The 21,903-nt window shown below is 37.6% G+C and overlaps 1 protein-coding gene across 14 annotated transcripts in view; it reads right to left on the reverse strand.

The window, feature by feature from the left end:
• The window catches only part of VPS13B (vacuolar protein sorting 13 homolog B), a 921,736-nt gene that overhangs the window by 466,709 nt on the left and 433,124 nt on the right, over positions 1-21,903 (reverse strand). Inside the window, exon 21 of one of the 14 annotated variants that reach the window (XM_038388378.2) lies at positions 21,081-21,678. The exons of the other annotated variants lie outside the window; for them this stretch is intronic. Within the exon in view, the coding sequence (XP_038244306.1) occupies positions 21,583-21,678 (96 nt within the window). The 3' untranslated portion in view covers positions 21,081-21,582. Of the gene's footprint in view, positions 1-21,080; positions 21,679-21,903 lie in introns of those variants that run through there. 14 annotated transcript variants of the gene reach the window in all.

Raw genomic sequence — 21,903 nt, forward strand, 5'->3', positions numbered from 1 at the left:
TAATAATAATAATAAGTTGTACAGTCCTTTATATACCAAGCAATTTACAAAAACTTTGACTAATTAAGCCTCAAAATGTTGGATGAAATAAACATTATTATTATTTACACAATGCCATGTGTATACCAGGTGCTTTATAGAAAAAAAAAGGATGAAATCTATACCTTAAATACGAAGGACCACCTTCTTACAGTCACTAATGTTGAATATCATCTTATTTTTTGGGCAGTCCGAGTAAAATCAATGAAGCTACACATGAAGTAAGATATTGCTTAATATGAATAAGGGTATTAGAATCCACTCCTAAAGTAAGTGTTACTTTCCCATTTTATGGAGTGCAGAAACAGGTCCGGAGAGATTAAATGATTTACCAAACAGTGAGTCAGCGTCAGCGCTGAGATTAGAAAACAGAGTACCCCTGGATCTAAGATATGTCTTCAAGCCATCAAAACACATTTTCTTTTTAATGTACATTATTCAAAAAATCAAAATGACAGGACTGTGGGCCATTGCTACAAAATTGATCATTAGGCTCTTTAAGTAAACAGCCCCTCAAATTGTCTTAGAAGCTACACCAGCTGGCAACAGTCACGGGGAAATAGGAGATTTCCCAATGCCTGACCATTAGTAGGAGAGAACTACGACACATTCCCAATGCTGATTTTGCTTTTGTTTATTATTTACAGATGATACAGTTTCTCTGAAGACCAGACAGCAGGGTTACACATACTTTAATCAAGTTTTTTGTTATTGTTTAAATGTGTTGGTATCAGAGTGATAATGTAATTCATATAGCTGAGAATAAAGAAACCTCACACGTTGCATGAGGAATCTTTGTGGGAAACAGTTTGTGTGAGGCAGGGGTTATGTGCTTGTAAATTTCCCCCAATGGAAAACAGATTACTGAATTAAGCAGTGTGCATACATACAAAATATCATCCATGGATGAGTGACTGCTAAACACCTTTAATTATGCTTAGGAACTCCACTAGGAAAATATGTTACTACAAGAAAAACAAACGACTCATCAGAAAAATCCAGCATCTACTAAGGAAGTAGCATGCTTTAATTATACCCCAAAGAAACCAAACTGAATGCACCTACAGTGGGATGTGAGACAGAAAAGAGCAGCCCCACTGCTGTAGACAAATAGAAGACCCCAGGATATGCCGACCAAACACCAGCCATGCACCAGAAAGCCCTAAAAGTCACTCCCCCTAGCAACGTAAAAGGAATTTTCAGTCAGCATTGAAAAAGCAAGATAAGGGTTATGCCATAAAGTTATTTTCCATGTGGAAAGGTAGGTCAAAGGAAAATTTGTAAAACACACTTTTGTCAAGACGCATTTAGTAATACTGCATTTCTCTTTTGAAAATTTAGCCACTTATCCTTTTATGACTATTTTATATGGCAAAAATGATTGCACCTTTCCTACCGCCTACTGTTGAGAATCTTTTCCTCCTACAATTTGGCATTTCTGGATATGACATGGCAAAGAGTGCTGGCATGCCAAATTAAAGCAACGTCTTGGAAAATATGTCCAGAGACTATGAGACACAATGAAAATACAGGCTGGGAACTGACTGGCTAAGCAGCAGTTCTGCAGAAAAGGACCTGGGGATTACAGTGGATGAGAAGCTGGATATGAGTCAGCAGTGCTCTTGTTGCCAAGAAGGCTAACGGCATATTGGGCTGCATTGGTAAGAGCATTGCCTGCAGATCAAGGGAAGTGATTATTCCCCTCTATTCGGCACTGGTTAGGCCATATCTGGAGTACTGCATCCAATTTTGGGCTCCCCACTACAGAAAGGATGTGGACAAATTGGAGAGAGTCCAGCAGAGGGAAACGAAAATAATTAGGGGGTTGAGGCACGACTTACAAGGAGAGGCTGAGGGAAGTGGGCTTGTTTAGCCAGCAGAAGAGAAGAATGAGGGGAGATTTGATAGCATCCTTCAACTACCTGATGGGGGGTTCCAAAGAGAATGGAGCTTGGCTGTTCTCAGTGGTGGAAGATGACAGAACAAGGAGCAATAGTCTCAAGTTGCAGTGGGGGAGGTCTAGGTTGGATATTAGGAAACACTATTTCACTAGGAGGGTGGTGAAGCAGTCGAATGGGTTACCTAGGGAGATGGTGGAATCTCCATCCTTAGAGTTTTTTAAGGCCCACCTTGACAAAGTCCTGAATGGGAAGATTTAGTTGGTGTTGGTTCTGCTTGGAGCAGGGGGTTGGACTAGATGACCTCCTGAGGTCTCTTCCAACCCTAATCTTCTATGATTCTATGAAAGTGGTATGATGGAAAAAATTGTCTTAAGAGACAAAATCTAGTTCTGAACCATTGTTTCAACAACGTAGAAGTATATGTAACACCATTAGACGTGTAGGGAAAAGCATCAAGACTATAATAGCAAGAGAAAGATGGAAAAATTTACGGCCATATATTGAATGCACAAGTACTGGACAATGAAACAGCTGTTTCATCTTTGCTCTCCAAAATCAAGCCTGATACTGTTGATGATGCCCAATACAGTCTTGTCAGTTTTTTTGGCAAAAAACTGCTGGTTATAAGTATGCAGTAGATGAAAGATCAATGTTGAACTGGATAAAAAGGGATTGTCAAGATGTTGGGGTTTAGCCACAAACTGACATGGAAATTGTGGCTTGGGAAATAGCAGATAACAGCACCACAGCTGTATCAGATGATGAATCTGATCGGAAAGATAATGATGCGCTCAAGTGTTACCATCATCATTTTATCACATTAAAAATTTAAAGATAAACTCTACTGCACATTTGTTGCTAAACCTAATTGAGACCCAATCTTTTGATTACTAGTAGGTGTTGTTATAGTAAGGGTAAACATACAAAAGACTTAATATAACTATGAAAAATTATAGCAGCTTTTTATACAAAGTTGTACCACACTAGGGAACACTGCAACAAGAGGCAGTGTATTGAAACAGGACGGACGGCAGGACACCTTGTATGTTACAAAGGGAGAAAAAACCTAATACCACACCAATTTTTTTGCAGATCTTTAAAAAATGTGTCTGGAAATAAATTAACTAAAGTTCAGGGAACCTGAAGCTTATTTATGCTCAGTGAACTAATGTCATAAAAATGTTTATAGGCTTATTGAATAAGAAAGTCATATTGATGTAATTATAATTATTTTTGTTTAATTTTAAATCGTATTTGGCTCCCCTCTAGCTTTTCCTGCTTTTGTCCTGGTTGTAGTAAGACTTCCCTTCCTCAGTCAGTGATGTAATATATAATACTGTTGCACTTTCCTGAAACTACAAATGTTCCGTTGGTTGGAGTACACACTTGCAGAAGTTGCACAAAGCCTGGAGAAAAGCACATGAAGTCCCATACAGCTAGCTTGTGGAGAATAAGGTACAAGTGTCTGTAGACCACCACCTACGCGGCCAGAGCAGCGATCCTTACAAAGGGCTTCCTAGGGAACTGCTGATGTTATCAGTAGGTATGGGACAGAGAGGGAATTATTCTTGCAAATAGGAAAAAGAGAAGGTGGTGACAAGAACAGAAAAGGGGGTATAAATGATCCAAGACTGAACTTTTTTTCAGTAAGCCTTTCACATGTTTTAATAAGGGGGTAACTGCATTTCTTTGGGACAGTGAAGATCACAAAACCATTCTCAGTTAAGGGGTTTGGTTGTGACATGTATTAATCCAGAGTCTGATGACCATTAGGAAACATTACATAAATCTCTTTGATAAAGCTTTTCCATCTTCGCCAGAATGACATTCACATCAGACATCCCCTCTCTATCTCATCCAAAAAAGAACCAATAAAGTACCCCAAGCAGAAATTTTTGTAACACAGACAGGGAGAAAAACCAGAGACTCCACAAAGTCTACCGGAAACTTCATTATTGCTAAACTAATTAACCTGGAAGGATCTCAGATACTACAACAAAAATTTCTCTAAGCATATTTAATAGCTATTGAAACTATAAAAATGGTGCCCATTATACAGTGCTTTTTGAATTGTTTTAAATGCAGAAAAGGTTTCTTCTTGTCATAATTTCTCTTACTTCTTCTCCCCTTTGCAGTAAAAGAGAAAATTCTATAGGGTCAATTTAATATACAAATTGTTCAGCAATATCTTTCTAAAATTTTTAATATCATGTATAATTCCTATCTTTTACACCAATGACTTCAGCTAACTCAACTGGGAACACTAAGGAGGAAGATCTAAGAACTATAACTGTCAAGACTAAAATACGTGCAATGCTCGTTTTATTTTTCAAGAGTAATCATCTGTTCATGACAGGAAAAAAAGTAGCTGGCAGTAAGCATCACTTAAATCTAAATGAGCACATGGAGAATTATAAAGAACTCTTCTGGAAAATCAAAATAGGGCATATATTAGATTAGATTTAAAGGTTTGTTTTATCTACTTAAAACAATCATACTTCACTTTACATTTTTTAACCTCACATTGTTATAAGTAACTCCTAATGTTTTACTAACTAAAAGAGATTTGAGAAAAATAAAACAAAACACGTTCTCAATCTTTTCCAGTGTCTTAACTTTGTGTATTAGATAGTATTTTGGGCATATTCAGCTCCCCTGCTTGTCCTCCAGAAATCATCTCCCCTTTTTGTTTGTATAGGTTTGTCACATAGCCAGAGGGGAAACAAAATTAAAAAAAGAAAAAGGTGATTTGCAAAATTCATTGACTTCAGTGGAACTCCATGCAGGAATAAATACATGCTCATGAGTAACTGCTTCCAGGTTCAGAGTCTATGATTGGAAAGACTTTAAAAGATTAATCATAGAGATAAGACTTTCATACAACATTGTCATAAAAGAAAAATAAGTGCACCAAAGGCTGTTCCAATTTTTGTAATTGTTTTGCAGTCACATCACTAAGTCAAATCCAGCTGCAAGGATACTGCTAACTTGAAAGCCACCCAGTTTAAAAAAACTGAGATGAACATTATAATGGTGAGACTGAGTGCAGTTCAAGTTGACTGTATTCTTGTAATTGGACTTTACTTACTCATGAGGGTTCACATATTTCCTCAGGAAGCCACACGGTAGTCAGTGAGAGTTCCTAAGGGATAATTATATATTATGCAGTATTCATTCTGACAAATAATGTGCTTTTGGCCCTCACTCCAGACTTCACATATATTGGGGGGCAAAGTGGGGGGAAAAAGAAAAAGAACACAAAGCTCTGTAGTCTAGTATTAGGCACACTAAACAGCAAGCCAAGAGCCCATGAATTCTACTCCTTTCTCTTTCACTGAATGCTCTTAATATTTCTGTGCCTTTCACAACCCAAACTATGAGCCAGGCTTTCATACCTTGTTTGGGGTAACTATCATTCACCATTTTACAGATAATTGAATAGAAACCAGGAATAGAGCTATAACAGAGCCAAGACTCATTGACTTTGCAACGTCCTTCTGCATCACTCTCTAGCAGCTGCACATACAGAGGTTTCTGACTGTGAGTATTTCTGTGCAAAGAGATCTGGCTCTTTATCTCAAGTGGAAGAGGCCACTTTTACATTCAGAGGTACTGGATTCAGTACACACAGATGACCCAAACAGGACATTGTTACATTTAGCGATTCTGTCTGTAACCACTGGATCATGCACAGCCACAAATAGAAACTACAAAAATGGATGCCAGTATTGCACTGCTGCTCACAAATACTTGTGTAACTCACTGGCAATGAAAGTGCTGTAACACTCTGCATGAGCTGGTCCACAAAGGGAACAACAACATATCTCCCCCATTACTCTTACAGCTGTAGTGTAAGGGATCTGTACAGTAGGTCTTAAGGTTGTGGGTTCAAAACCTGATGATAATTCATGTGAATATGACAAATTTTGTGTGTATGTGTAAGTAAAAATTAGTGGATACAAGAGTAATTGTTAGAAAAATTTTATATTGTGAAAACTGTATTTATTAAAATGAATGTGAATCTTGGTTTAATAATTTGTTTTATTGTTGCATTTGCATTATTTGTATTTGTTTAATAGGAGCTGTCCTTTTAAGAATAGGGTGTGGAAGATGTAGAGCGTGTTTTAGACTGATAGCAATGTGTGGATGATTTTAGCAGTGTGTCCAGAGAGTGGAAGCCCTACCTACATACAGTCCAAAAAGGACAGAACTTGATTTAATAAAGTTACCTTTTCAGAAAGCAAACATAATTATCAAAGTATAACATTAACAGGGATTGGATGCCTCAGAACATTGCTTTGGAGCTATGGAGCCTTTCACCTGTAGTAATCTGGGACCGTGTGTAATTCTGTAGGCAAGTTAATGACAGAAAGATAGGAGTGGTGACTTTTGATTTGTAAAAATCTACAGAATAATAATTTCAATAGTGTCACTGTTTGCAGTGTGGTAGATGAGACTTCCTGCCCGTGGCTTCCTGCTCCAAGTCCTCTGGCTCATGGAAATTTTGATAATATTGTTGGAAATGGGTCAAGTTGAATATCATTCAAAAGCCCTTCTCCCACAAACACAATGGTACCAAACAACAAACCTAGAACAAATATGTAGCTATATATTCAAGAGAACGCTTAAAAAAACCTTTTTTAAATTATACTTTAAGAAAGTTTTGTCAAACAAGCAGCCCTCATAAGTTAAATTGTGGCCCTCAGTTGACAGTACTGTGTTATCAGTTCAGTCTCAGAAAATGATACCTGCTTAATTTCTTTAATGTTACAAATTACTATAAAAGGAAGGAATGCATCAAGTTGATTTGGCATCACTGGCAAAAAAAGAAGTGTTTCAGTGGTATTGATTATCAACTTTATTTACTATGCCAAGAGTTGTACTGAGGCACTGATGAAGACACCAGCATCGTGCCAGAAATTACTGGAATCTATCCACAAACGGTATGCACATAGTTACATAACAAACATTACATAACATAATTATAATCCCAAAATAATTTATTACAATCTTCTCATTTTTACTCTCATCTTGATCATTTTTAGGAAACAATGGAAAGACAAAGAGTAGCTGAATCTTTAAAGAATACCACTGTGGAAGTCCTGGTTAAATACTTGGTAGAACCTTACAGGCAATAAGAAATGCACAAATAAACTGAATTTGACGAGGTTGGAGAAGATGTACATAGAGCATCAGGAAAAAGTTCAAGATGCGAAGACAACTGCCAGTTGTGGGCGAGAATCACCTTATCCTAGGTCCCCTGGCATGCATTTTGAGAAGAATACCTGCTTCTTTTGCAGTTATCCAGAAGCCCAAAAGTATCCATTAAGCACAGTTTTGATACATAAGACAGGTGTGAAACTGTATGAAGCAGTCATTCTTAGCAAGAATCTTCCATGGAAAATAAAGGTAAGTGAGTGCATTGACCCAAAAGATGCCCATGCATACGATATTGCGTGTCACATCAAGTGCTACACCTATAACATATATATTGTGTCAAAAGGTAAAAGCAACAGAAACCAATACTGATGTTGCCACTGTAAACTGTGCAACTCATCTGGAGTTCATAAATTGCATCACAGAGGGCTCAAATGGATGGAAAAGTGGTGGCAACGGGTGACACAAATGCTAAGTACAGATAAATATGTGCTTTGAATGGGATTGAAGAGGAACAAATGCTTAGCAGAAAAGCTCTGAAAGCACTTTTTGAAGATGAACTGTGGGATGTGGATGTAGTTTTTAGCAATCCTATCCACAGAAATGAATCACAGCGCATATACTTATAAGCTGCAAAAGACGTGGCGCTATCCAAAGCGCTGATGTCAACAGTAATATGAAGACTGTTTCCAGATGCTAAATGTTTATGGAAAAGCATTGTGTCCTGCAGTATGTTGGAGTTTCAGGGATCCACAGTTGACACCAAATCTGAAAAAATAATACTGAGTGACCTGTTTTTCTTTTTTTAAATGGTGCATCTGTGATCACAGTGACTTCAGCACCAGCAAGCATGACAGTAAGTAAGTAAGCCTTATGTTCGAGTGCTTCAGTGAAAGGCAGGTTTTCAACACACGCATGACAACTGTGAGGCATATGCACAATCTACAACTACAAATGGCTGTTGGTTTAACAATTCATTCTAAAACCTGTAGCAAATTCCTTGTGCAACTTATGCACAGCATTTCCTCCTCCACTGACTACAACAAAGTACTCTGCCTGGAGACTGCAATAGCAAGCAATGTTCTTAGCTGCATGGAACTGAATGAAGGGTTGTACATTCCCCAGGTCTCGTCAAGGAAAGGTCTATATTTTTGTGCTGCCAATAACTTAGACTTCCTTGCAGATACAGCAGATGGCACAGATACTCTTCATGCTACTGTTATGGTCTGCTATCAGGAGCATATTAATCGAGACTAGTCCCAGCCTCAGGTGTTGTCTGGATCAGCAAAGTCTTGAAAGCACTTCCTGACTTCATGACACACATACTTTCCTACCAAGTCCAAAAATTCTGAAGCCAAAAACCCAGTTTTCAATAAAATATTGGTTTAATTGACTAATGCACTCCAGAAGTGAAAAATAATTGAGTATGGCTTCAGATGAAGAGGGAGAAGATGTACTTTCAAATGATTTGGATATCTAGGATGTATCATACCACATCATTTCAGGGAAAAAATACGTTCCAACATGGTCAGCTGCCAGAGCAAATGACCCATGTATACATCCTGCCAGTCATATCTGCTAGCCCCAATGATCGCCCCAAAGAAAACTTGCCACCATCCAGAGGTGCATTAACAGCTGCTATCAAGAATAGGATTATCAAGCAATGGAATGAGTGGGATGATTGAGTGCATTCAAATCTATACTCCTCTATCGGGCATGGATGGGTCATGCAGGATGGACTGATGTGAAATACCATGCACTTCCAAATCAATCCATTAGCTAATCAATTGATTGTATGCAAAGACCTGATGCTCACCACCCTGAAAATGTTTGCCCAGCAGCCTGCATTGTATTGATATGTGCAAGTGTGGCACAGACAAGAATCACTGTGACATGTCTAGCAGTGATGCCCTAAATGGAGACGACACTGATGATGATTTAGATGAACAAATGTTTTAAGTCCTACATGTCAAGGCTAACTTCCCTTCGATTACCAAAAATAAATTTCTTTTTTATGCAAGCAATGCATTCCTGTGTTAAAATATAATTTAAAACATTGATTTTTAAACTTTTTTTTAATATATAGCTACATAATTTTTCTAGGTCTGTCATGTTTGGTTCCATTGCGTTCATAGGAGAAAGGGCTTTCAAATGATATCCAACTCATCCCTTTTCTGACACTTTATTATCAAACTTTCCACCAACCAGTGGAGCTGAATTTGGGAGCCAGAGTAGGGGTCAGGGAGACAGCAAATCTCACCTGCCATGGTGCAGAGGGTGACACCTCTGAAATTATGATTCTGTAGGTTTTTACTAATGAAATGACACCTTTCTTACCTTTACATCACGAACTTGCCCACAAAATGAGATTTTACTATATTATGCTCCCAGATTATAGGTTACCAATTTGAATCCTGCCCATTTCTGGAGGTGGGAAAAGTTCTTCCTATCTAATGGATGTTTGATAGCCCCCAAATATTAAATTGAATTTGGCAAGTCCCAGTTCCATCAAAAACTTTGCACTAGATTGTAAGATATTCATGGCAGGGATTTATCCCTTACTATATTTTTGAACAGTGCCTAGCAAAATGATGACCCAATCTCCTTTCCCAAAGTCCCTGCCCCAACTCCGTCCCCTCCCTGCCCCTATTCCTCCTCCTTCCCCAAATCCCCGCCTCGGGCCCACCTCTTCTCTGCCTCCTCCCCTGAGTGTGTCGTGTCCCCACTCCTCTCCCCTCCCTCCTGGAAAGTCCTAAGCACAGCCAAACAGCTGTTTGGTGGTGGGAAGTCCTGGGAGGTAGGCGGAGGAGCGGGGACGCGGCACGCTCGGGGGGAAAGGGGAGAAGTTTGGCTGCTGGTGGAATCGGCATCTATGGCGGGCCTCAGGAAATAACTCCAGGGGCCGCATGCGGCCTGCGTGTTTGAGACCCCTGGTCTACACAGACAATAGAAAGGTGAGAGGGAGCAGAGACACAGAGATGAAGTGATTTGTCAAAATCCATACAGCAACTCAGTGGCAGACCTGGGAATGGAAACCAGATCTCCAACTCTCCATGCAGCACCCAGGCTATCCACCACACCATGATGCCTCCCCTCCCAAGTCTTTTATTAAATTAAAAACCAAAAACAACCCACACAACATGTTAGAATGCAGAATATTGTTTGAGTTGCAAAGTTAAGCACCCAGAAGTCAGGACATGCGACAAATTAGGTTGCCTGTTCACCCTTAATTTAGCTCCTGTGTGTAATGTTTATGCAGGTATTAATTGCCTTAACCAACAGAACATTCTTTCTCTTCCTGTCTCAATCCCTATACACTTTCCAAATGTTTACAGCAAGTGAGGCAAGAATACTACAGAGCACTGTATTCCCTGAATACTTCCCATCCTGTGCACTGAGTGTAGCTGAGGTCCCGTTGGAAAAATATGATGCTTGTGTAATTAAAGAGTGCATAGGCAAACTTAATTCTGTCATTTCCTAAGATTTGAGTGCTCAACTTTGCAACCTTAATAATGTTTTTCGTCAGTGAAATATCCTAAGGATTAGGTTTTATTTTTTAAGGAAAAAGATAAAAATAAATTCTATAATGAGCAACTGAAACCCGCTCCTCATTGTGCATCATCATCATGTTTGAACCATTAAGCTCAAGCATTGCAGCACAGATTTCTCTCACTTGAGCTAATGGATTAAATTACATTAGCTGGCAGAAGCAGAAGGTTATTATTCCAGACAGGAGATGGAAGACTGAGGCCATATGTGCTGGATTCAGGATCTGATTGGTGGAACCTCCTGGCTTAGCTCTTTCACTCTCACAAGGAAGTAGGGGATGCTCCTGTCTGAGATAGTACCACGGGCATTGGGCAATGTGCTCAACTCAGAGCACTGCCCGGAAAAGCCTTGCTTAGCTCTCTCTTCCCCCTCCGTGGAGGTGGGGGAAGTTACTGCTCTAAATGATGCCCCCAGATTGGAAAGCGAGCCACTGGGATCATGTGTTAGGTAGTGTGTCGAGGGAAGCTGAGGCTGAATCCCCTTCTCTGCCCCTGAGATGCTGTCTGCTCCCAGGTTTCCCAGTCCATTGTGTTTTGTCACTGATGGTGATTTGACAGTGATATTGGCCTGGATTTAGATTAGAATGTTAAAGTTCAGTTATTATGTTGGCAGGCTGAAACCATTTTGTGGACAATGCAAATGATAGAAGGGAAATGGTAATTTTTAAATTGGCTAAACCCAGTACAATTTCATGGGACAAAGAAAAGGCACTTCTCTGGCCCTAGGCTTTCTCCCTGCTGAATTTCAAAGGCATACTTGAAACATTGGAGAAATTAGCACTGCTCAAAAAAGGTCATGAGAATCTTGTATAGTGAAAAGTGTTAGGCAACCTAAATATAGCAGTCACTACCAGCTACCCCAATAATTAAAAAATACAACCTCTCTCTTCAAATTATGAAAATACATGACCAGTGGTAGACTTCTATTATATGAAGATTGCTTTGAATGTCTATGTTTTCATGGTAATTAAAAATATTTCAGAAGATGATCGTTTGACTAACATCAGAAAGCAGGTCTGATTTCATGGTTTATATAAGGTACTATACTGAATTAACTACCAATCAGCTGGGTTTTATACTATAGTTTTAGGCTTCTTTGATCCAAGAAACAGAGATAATTGATCAGTCCTGACCACCAAGTGCAGTTTTACCAATGCATTAATATTATAGATAACACAAATTTTATGATAGATTAATAATAACTCATGATCTTTAAAATGAGCATTTTTATCACTTCCTTTTCAAAATAATTAAATTGTTAGAATTAGGGGTTTTTTTTGTTTTCCTAAATGGAGGCTAAAACCCAACAGAAACAAGGCATCTTCAATTTCAGATTGTTTCAGCCATTAATGACATGTTATTTATTTTTCATTATACTACATTGTCAGTATGACTCTGGAACTGATAAAGAACCATGTAAAATCAAAAGCAGGCACAGGAACTATAAAAAAAAAAGAGACCAAACTCAAAAATAACCGGCCAGAAATAAAAAATCCCAAATATTTCCTGGTATACAAAGAAGTGGAAATATGCCAACTACCTATTACTACTACTAATTTACTATCTGATACAGAAAATTTATTTAAAAGACAGTTACAACTTTAACCTCAACTATAATAATCTGACATATATTGCAGTATACAGGTCAAGAAAATGCTCAATGAAAGGATAAAATAAAGAATAATAGGCAGGCAAGTGACTGTCCTTCCATACTTCCCTTTGGACCTTCAATACAAAAGTTCTTGTTTACATTTCCTCTTATGAAAAAGTTTATTCCTTATTGTTACTGGCCCAGAAAACTTGTCATATGCGAACACAAAAGTAGTTCATTTAAGTAATGGGCATGATTCACAGTCTGAAAAACAATGAAGTATCTTTCTGAAGGGTGAATATTAATTATTGTTGTTCATCCTCCATAAGGCTGAAGAAGATTTCCTCCTATATTTCTAGATGTCTTGACTCCTTATCAAGGGGAGCAGAATAAAGCCGTCTGTCATTCTCAAAAATTTCCACTTTTGCTTTTGGTAGCTACATACCTTAGAATAAGGGAATGTTGCAATGCTGAGGTAATGTCACCTGCCTGTCTAGACAGATAGAAAGACAATGGCCCTCATCGCTGGAGTATCTGAGCACCTTCACAATCACTAATAGGTTTTATCTTCACCGCACCCCTCTGAAGTCGGGAGGTACTATCAAAGTTTTACAGATGAGGAACTAAAGCACAGCATATAGATTAAATGACTTGCTCAAGGATACAGCATGGTAATGGTAAAGCTGGGAATTATACTTAGTCTCCTGATTCCCAGTCCAGTACACTACCCATTAGATCACCCCTTCTACCTCTGTTCCTATTTAAACAAACTAAACAAACTAATTAAGGATAGCCACTATACATCTTCAAAGGTGTTGACCGTTCTTATTATCTCAAGCCTACAAAGGCTTCAAATAATAGGTGAGAGAGAAAAAAGAGAAAGCCTATAAGGCCTGCTAGCAACTAAAAGGATGAAGCAGGCTGGGCCCAGATGTCTTTAGCTGGATCCAACAAATCTCCATCAGTATGCAAGTTTTCTTTCTCTCTATGCACATGCATTATTTGAAACACCTTGAAGATTTTATCCTAAACAGAAGAAAAAAAAACTGTACTTCTCACTTTTCATTTCAACAGATTTTGAAAGACCCTTACAGACCTTTAAGAGCAATAACAAGATGAGAAGTATTTCTTCTGAAAGTTGAGCAAACTGCAAGAATCAGAAATGGAAGATAACATGCATAGGGTGCTATGGACACTGATGAATCTGGAAGAGGTAAAAAAGTTATTCCTTAGTCACCACCCCCGTTCCCTCCCTCCCCAGTATATGTCAGCTTCAGACAATCCAGAATGCAGGTTTTTACAGCCATTCTCTTCCCTAAATAATTTTAAAAGAGGATACAATGTTTAGGCATAAACATACAACCCACACCCTCACCTCCATAACTAACGATGTTGGCAACAATATGAAATTTACAAATCGTGAAACAATCATAAAAACAAAACCCAATAACATTTAGAAATTTGACAAATGTCAAGAGTTTAGAACCCGATGAGCACATCCTAAAAATGGAGATTTCACATACAGATTCATATATCTCCTATGAAAATTTCAAAAACCATTTAATGATAAATACCTGATGCCCAAGTATCAGGGTCTGCAGAGGAGATAGCACACCGAAATACAGGTAATACATTTTTTGTGCCAAGACAATCAGTACCCCCTATGCACACCTAAATTAAGGGTATGAAATAAGGCTTAAACATTATGTGAAACAAACACTAGAGTATGAATTATATATAGAGAGAACAACTAGTAATGAAAGGAAACAGTTTTGTTTAAGATAAATACAGACTATCCACTAAAACTTAATAATGCACCCTTATCAAATTTGCTTACATATGAGAGAAAGAGAGACAGAGATCAAAATGACATCATGATTACAAGAAATGGAACCCTTGAACACAGAATGGGACTTTGTAATCTTTTATAAGGAGGTAATGTTAATATTTGGTAGATGTATATGTTTAGATGGGGTAATAATGAGGGAACAAGGATTATACTACATTCTGTTTATGCAATTAAAAACTCCTTATATCTTTTTAACCTGTGCCCTGAATTAACTGCCCCAAAATAACAAAAGGCACTTCTGCTCAGCAAAGTCAACCAAACAAAATACAAGATAATAAAAACAGGAAACTATAGCTATTTTTTCAAAACACCATAACTTTAAAATACTGCCTGATTTCTACTCAACTTCTCAGAAAACTCTACCCTGCAGCAGGATTTGGGATGCAAAATTTCAGAAAGTTTGCTTTCTTGACGAGGAAAGAGAAGGGGCTTTGAAAATCAGACTCACTGTCCAAATGGGGATCTAATTTCAACCTTAACGAAGAAATGACTAACCCTGCTCCAAATCTAGTTGAATTTAACTAAATATTTAATATAATAGAATTTAAAAACTGATAGCATCTGTCACAGAGCCTCACGTATAGTGGAATATTTTAATGAAAAAATCTTCTAAATTATTTTCTAACAATGTTTCATCAATGATCAAAAAGGTACAGAAAAATATCCTTTGAATTTGCTGCCCTTCATCTGTGGCTTATTGCCAGCCACTACAAAAGTGATGGTAACATAACTCTATTTTAGAGAAGTATAACAAATCTAGAGAACTAAGATGTGATTATTTTTAATACCCAAATAATGTAAAATATGTGATTTTTATGTAGAACAGATGGCTAGAGTACAATGTATCCTGGTGTATGATAATTTTTCTTTTGAGCCGTCATAAGGATTATATACAATGCACAAAAATTACATGTCTTTACTAGCTTTCCTCTTATGCATTACATTTCAGAACACAGAGCCACAAAGGAAACACTATGGGATATATTTTCAAAGCTGTGGATGGGGTTTTATATCCATTAAAGTTAGATAGGAGTTATGTGACTAAAACCCCATGCAATTCTTTGAAAATTAACCCAAATGTGTCAAATATAAGACTAATGCTTAGAAGTACTGCTACATTTAAGCCTGTCTTGATATTTCCATTGTATAAGAGCTACGTATTATTATATATTACTAAATTCCACCTTTCTAGTGGAAAACTGAGCAATATTTTCCCTACACACCTTGTTGACCTCTGCGTTACGACGACATCAGTCAAGGAAGACTGGACAAAACTTTTGACACCAGCCAATCAGTAAAGCACTTTGATTAAATGGAGGTAAAGCTACTGCCACCTGGATCAACAATATACCCACCTCATCTGACCTGGAAAACTAGAAAAACTCCTTTTTTTCTTATATCCAAATGCTCTTGCTAAATCTTTCCTAATGTTTTGAACATGTTAGCACTTGATATTTTGCAATGAATATTTTGAAAATATTTATCAGTCAATAAGATATTGATAATTCAAACTATGTCTCAATTAATCAAATACACAATAATAACTACAAATTATTTTTAAAAACAAGGAAAGTCACATTACAAAATAAAAGTTAAAATCTCTCACCAGCTTAGGAATAACCTAAGAGGGTAAGGGATCCTTTCTATCCAGACAACGTGTGGGTTGATCCCCAGCAAGGCCTCATGATAATTATACACCTTTTAAAAAAAAAAACAAAACAAAAAACGTGAAATATTTAGGCCAAGATCTTTTAAAGTAACTAGTGATTTGGGGTGTATCATTTGTGATGCCTTAGAGAGGCTTGATTTTTAGAAAATGCTGAACCATTCACCCTTTGAAAATCAGTTTCCTTTACAACATATCAGGTGGATATCCCAAAATCGAGGCACTCAAAAAATGATTATTGCACTTTGTTGTGTCAGATCTTTTCTAACCTCTTTGCATAGAGTAAGACCTCTATGGACATTTGGTACTTTACTGCATGGCCTGTAAGGTTTTCTGACAGTGATTGCTGATTACATTTCCTCTTCCAAGAATCCCTGCTGCAGCCATTCACTTCTGTGAAAGGAGTATACGTCTTTGAAATTAGTGTGGGTCAGCACAGAGTAAAAAGCATTAGAAAAACAACCTTAATTTGTTAGAATATTGCAAGGGTTTGCACTAATAACATATTGTAAAAAAGACAAAAAACAAATTAGCAACAAGAAATACTTGCTACTCTGATCATCTGTGAAGACCATCAATATAGTTTTGAAGGCTTTAGTGTTGCCACCTCTACTGAATTTATGCAAGTAACGTGATTTTGGCCCCTTCTGCAGGAGCACTTGCAAATATGTGATAAGCTCCTACAGTCATGTGATTTCAGAGGAAGAGGGATAGAGACTCCCACACAATGCTTTGTAGTATATGGAAAAATGCACTGAGCTCAAGCCAGGAGACCATGAGCTCTAGTCCCAGCTTTTCCACAGACTGCTGATAATATTTCTGTGATTTTTTTTATCCCAATATGGGATGGGAAAACTTTCAGAAATCTCAAAAAGTCTCATGGGATGGGAAAACCATCTCCTGCCCAACTTTACTCTTACAGCTGAAGTGAAAGAGGTCTGAACTGTGGAAATGAAGACTGTGTATTCAAACCCAGCTAATGACCTATAGAGCAAATTATATATAATTTCCATTTTATATATAATGTATGTGTACAGATACATGTATATATACCCACACCTACTACTGATTTCTGCAACAGATACATTTTTTGGTGAAAGCAGCCATTTACTTTTTAAAAATGTAAACAGCCATCTTATCAATAGAAAACACACTAGTGTGTAAACGTGCATAACTTTCTGACAAATGCATATTGTGGCATGTTTTACTGCTTCTTTATACATCATAATACTAAATACCTTAATAAATATGCTTTATAATTACTTCTCCAGAAATATTACTAAGATATTTTTACAAAAATAATTAAAAACATTAAAAGCATCCAATTTACAATTATAAACAAAAATGGTTCAGTTTTTCATTTCAGTCAGATGTAGATTTTTCAATTATGGGGCATTACTATTGAAAATCAAAATCCCAGAGCCTTTCATTAGTAGGGGATTATATCACACTACAGCCCAATCACTGATAAGTAGATAACAAGGCTGGAGATGCAGACTGTTCTTCCCCTCCTGAGAGCTTGCAGTTCAGCAAAAGTAGCTTAAAATCGATACCATATTTCACTAGCATCCAATGAAGAAATTCAAAGGCATTATGCAGATTTATGCAGGCATTCAGAAAGTTTGTCATGGATTTTTTTAAACATATTAAATCGAAGTTCACATTGTTCATTTATTTAAAATGAAAAATGGATAGATGCATGTGGAAATCAAATATGATCATAGGAAAACATGCCCCTTTACCCCTAGAGCACTGACCACATAGTTACAACAGGAACTACATGGATCCTTATTCAAATATGTAACAGCAGCCACATTTTGGCATGTACAGTCACATGCTGAGGAAAAAATACACAAACTTAATACGATGTTAAACCATACACTGACAACATCAGACTCCCAAAATTCCATTCTTCCTCCAAAGTTATGCAGGAAGCTTAGGAGAAGCATAGCTCTGCTTGTAACTTTCTCTCCACTATTCCATTTCCAGTTTAAGGAGATCAGAGCAAGAATGATGTATGCAACCTGAATGTGAGCAGAACAGCACAGTTGATATGTGTGTAGTTGATAAATAAATGACTTCTCAAAATCCTAAATTTTTGGTATAGGTTATCATTATTAATGTACTTCACAATTAAATCATTTGTGAATTTTCAAACTGCATGAAATTAATTACTAATGCAAAGAGGAATTTGCTATAGCACACACTGGCTATGTTAGTGTTTTGTTATTATTAATTATGTTTATTATGATATGTTCTAGGGACCAACCAAGAATGGGTTCCCATTATACAGTACCAAGCACAAACAGAGAGTATTAGGCAGTTCCTGGCCCCAAAGACCTTACAATCTAAATAAATAAGACAAACAGGATACAGAAAGGGATATAATTAAGGATACAATTTAGTCACAGAGGTCATGGAAGTCATCGATTCTGTGACTTTACTGGACCTCTGTGACTTTGTCTTCAGCTGTCAGCAGTGGGGGCAGAGCTGGGGCTGTGAGTCCCTGACCCGTGGCTTTGGTTGGGGCCAGAGCTATCTGGGGCTGGAGACGAAGCTGTGCATCCCCACCCGACGACTTCAGTCAGAGTAGAGGCTATGTGCCATCCCCTCGTCCCCCACGACTTTGGGTGGTGCCAGAGCTGGGGCACTGCACCTCCAACCTGTGGTTTCAGCCAGGCTAGAACTGGGGCTGTGCGCTCCCGAGCCGCGGCTTCAGCTAGAGCCAGGCTGTGCACCCTCTTTGCCCCTTAGGCCTTTAGCCGGTGGCAGAGTCAGGGCTGTGTGCTCCTTTGCCCCCAGCAGCTGGGGCTGTGTGCTCCCCACCCCCATGCCTTCATCTAGGCCTGGAGCCAGACCTGGAACTGGTTCTGTGTGCCCCCACCCTGCGGTTTTGGTGAGGCTGAAGCTGGGGCTGTGCGCCCCATCCCTAGTGGCTGTGGCAAGGACAAAGCTGTGCCTCCCCGCATGTCTATGGGTTTGGGGCTGTTTCCCCCGCCATGGGGCTCCAGCTGTCATTCCTTCCCTCCTCCCAGCTCTCTTTCTCCCCCCATTATTTTTAGTAAAAGTCACGGACAGGTCACATCTGCCATGAATTTTTGTTTATTGCCCCTGATCTGTCCGTGACTTTTACTAAAAATAACTGTCACAAAATCTTAACCTTAGATATAATACACAATCAGACTGAACAATATGATGGCAGCAAACATCATGGCAATTCCACAATTATTATTTATTATTATTATGGTGGGTTTACTTAGGGGTAAGCTGAATGGAAAGAAAAATGGAGAGAGAGAGAGAGAGAGGACATTGAATGGAAGGGAAAAGGGGTAGATGTGGAGTGAAGTACAGATGAAGAGACTTGGAGGAAAGGGAAGAGAGAGTCAAAACTGTAGTTCTCTAAAGCGACTGCAGAAGGAGCCAAACTGTAGAATGTTTGTAGGCCCCAGTTTGACTCCTTCTGCAGTCGCTTCTCCTGGCTGAACTCTCAGTAAGGACAGACACAATTATTTCTATGACATTCTCAAAGAAAAATGCATAGTTGTGTTAATTTTACACAACACACAGAATAGCATTTTGAACCAAATTATTAGTTTTTGAGTCACTGAAAACTATTACTCAATCTTACTAATTATTATTTTGGATCTTCTGGAAGATTAATGAGAACTTATAAAACTTTATGGCTCACGAGCGTGTGAAAATCCTGTTGCTAAAAACAAAAAAATACATACAGATTTCGACCTGGCATATGTATAAACAGGGACCCTACAAGACTCCCTTTAGAGATAATAGTGCATGTAGAACTGATACATTTAAAGCTTCTTATATGAAAAGCAGGAAAGAATCTTATTAACATCTTCATTTCAATTATACCTTGTGACTATCAATTCCATAGTTTGATTATGTGGCTTGTTTAAAAGTGTTTCCTTTATCAAATTTAATGCCTTCAGTGCATTTGAATGTCTTCTTGTTCTTGTAGTATGAGAACAAAGGTAAATACAGCACACATATTTATCCTCTGTACTATTCACAACTTTGTATGTCTCTGTCATATCCCCCCTTATCAATCTGTTATCTAAATTACACAGATCCCAATCTTTTCAACCTCTCTTTATATACCCAGACAAAATTATATTAAGACAAAATTACAGTTAAAAGTACACATGAATAATTTAAAGTAAAGCACACCATGGGATATTGTAATTATCCCAAAAACTAGCATTACAAATTCTGGAAATCCAGAGTTAAGATTAAATTAAAAGAACCAAACAAGGGAAGATATGGAAAAGAAGATGGGGCACTCAAACAACCTTAACTCTGCCTGTAGTGAAACTATAACTGTACAATTAAGATTAACGCATATTGCATTTGTAGGCCCAAATTAGATTAAATTGATTTTTAAAATTGCATTAGATTTCTTAGTTTTTTTCTCCTCATTGTATCATTATTTTACAGGAAGTACAGGATACAATTTTCCTAAAATTTTGGGGCACTGTGTGTGTATTCAGACCAAAGTTCTGGTTTGGATCTCTCGTTACTTTTTTCAGGGATATTTGAAATACATGAGATATGTATGCAATATCATGACTTCATAACTCATTTAAAATGAAATAATATTTAAAAGCTATAAACAAAAAGTATAACTTTTTTTTTTTCTTTCTACACTTCAAGTGAAATTATAAGACTGATGCTAGGGAAAAAAGGTTTCATGAATCACAGAAACTTTTGACAATACTTGTCTGAAAGCAGCATGTTATGCATTTTTGTCTCCCTCTAAACTGTGGAAAAATACATGTAGTCGGTGCAGAATGTTTTTGCTTTCTTTACAAATCAGTTCTTAAGATAATGAACTGTACCTCTCTTCAATAAAACAGATATGTGATATCTTTGGCTACATTATTTTACCCAGTACAGTGCCAATGCTTCATCACAGACTCAAGCTTTAAATCCTTGAATGTGTTCAGAATGGATATCGTCTGAAGGAAAATGTTCCCTTGCTAAGATTATTTCAGTGTAAGCAGCGATAGTTTTAAATGAAGATGCATTTCTGACATTATAAAGAAAATGATATTTTTTATAATTTTATCCAAGTTATAAGCATAACTACAATGATAATAATAGCAAAAATGTTCAAAGTTGGCTGCTTATACAGAAGTTCCTAAATCCATATTTAAACATTTAGATGGAAGTGGCCTGATTTTCAGAGGTCTTGAGCAACCATAAATCCTACTAAAGTCAGTAACAGCAGCAGCTCTTCAGCACCTCTGACAAATCAGGCCAGTTTTTAATGACATGCCTAAACCTTGATGAAGGTACCTAGGTTTGAAAATCTGGGGCAATAATTTTATTTATAAACCACTCCATGTCCAAGAATCTTGAAGAGCTGTACAATATATATAATATGACACAAATTTAAATACAATTTAACATAATTAACAAAATAAAAACTGAACAAGGGTATCCAAATGCAAACCTGTTAATAGATATTACATATAACACACCCAACAGAATGAACTTCAATATAAATACATGGGGATAGTCAATTGACCCAGTAAACACTGGAGAGACAAGGTGGGTGAGATAATGTCTCTTATTGGACCATCTTCTGTTGGTGAAAGAGACAAGCTTTCAAGCTTGCACAGTTCTTCTTCAGCTCTGGGGCATTTCAGGTCCCAGAATAAGGTAAATTTGGCCAGTAGTAATGGGACTAGTAGAAACTTTTCTGATACAACCACTCAAGAATGTGGGCAGACAGGTCACCTGTTCCCGATGATGTTTGACAGATAGCTTTAGAATGAAGAGGAAAGAAGAAGCCTTTCTGCTCACTTATCTCAAAAAAAGAGCAGAAATAGAAAAGGTTGAGAAACAGCGATGAAAACAAGTAAAGGCCTTGAGATACTTCCATATGAAGAGAAGACTGGTACCACCTATTTTAGAAATGAGACATGGCAACACTGTAAAAAAATTATGAATAGGAAAGAGCAGAAAAATCAGGCATACCTATTTCCCCCTCTCATACTGCAAGGACAAGGAAACACTCAATGAAATTGAAAGAAAAACAATTTAAAATGAATAAAAGAAAATATCTTTTTCTTTGTTTGATACCCAACACCTAATTAACCTGTGGAACTCAATTTCACAAGATGTCAATG

This window comes from Dermochelys coriacea, chromosome 2 (genome assembly GCF_009764565.3).
Source record: "Dermochelys coriacea isolate rDerCor1 chromosome 2, rDerCor1.pri.v4, whole genome shotgun sequence".
NCBI lineage: Eukaryota > Metazoa > Chordata > Testudines > Dermochelyidae > Dermochelys > Dermochelys coriacea.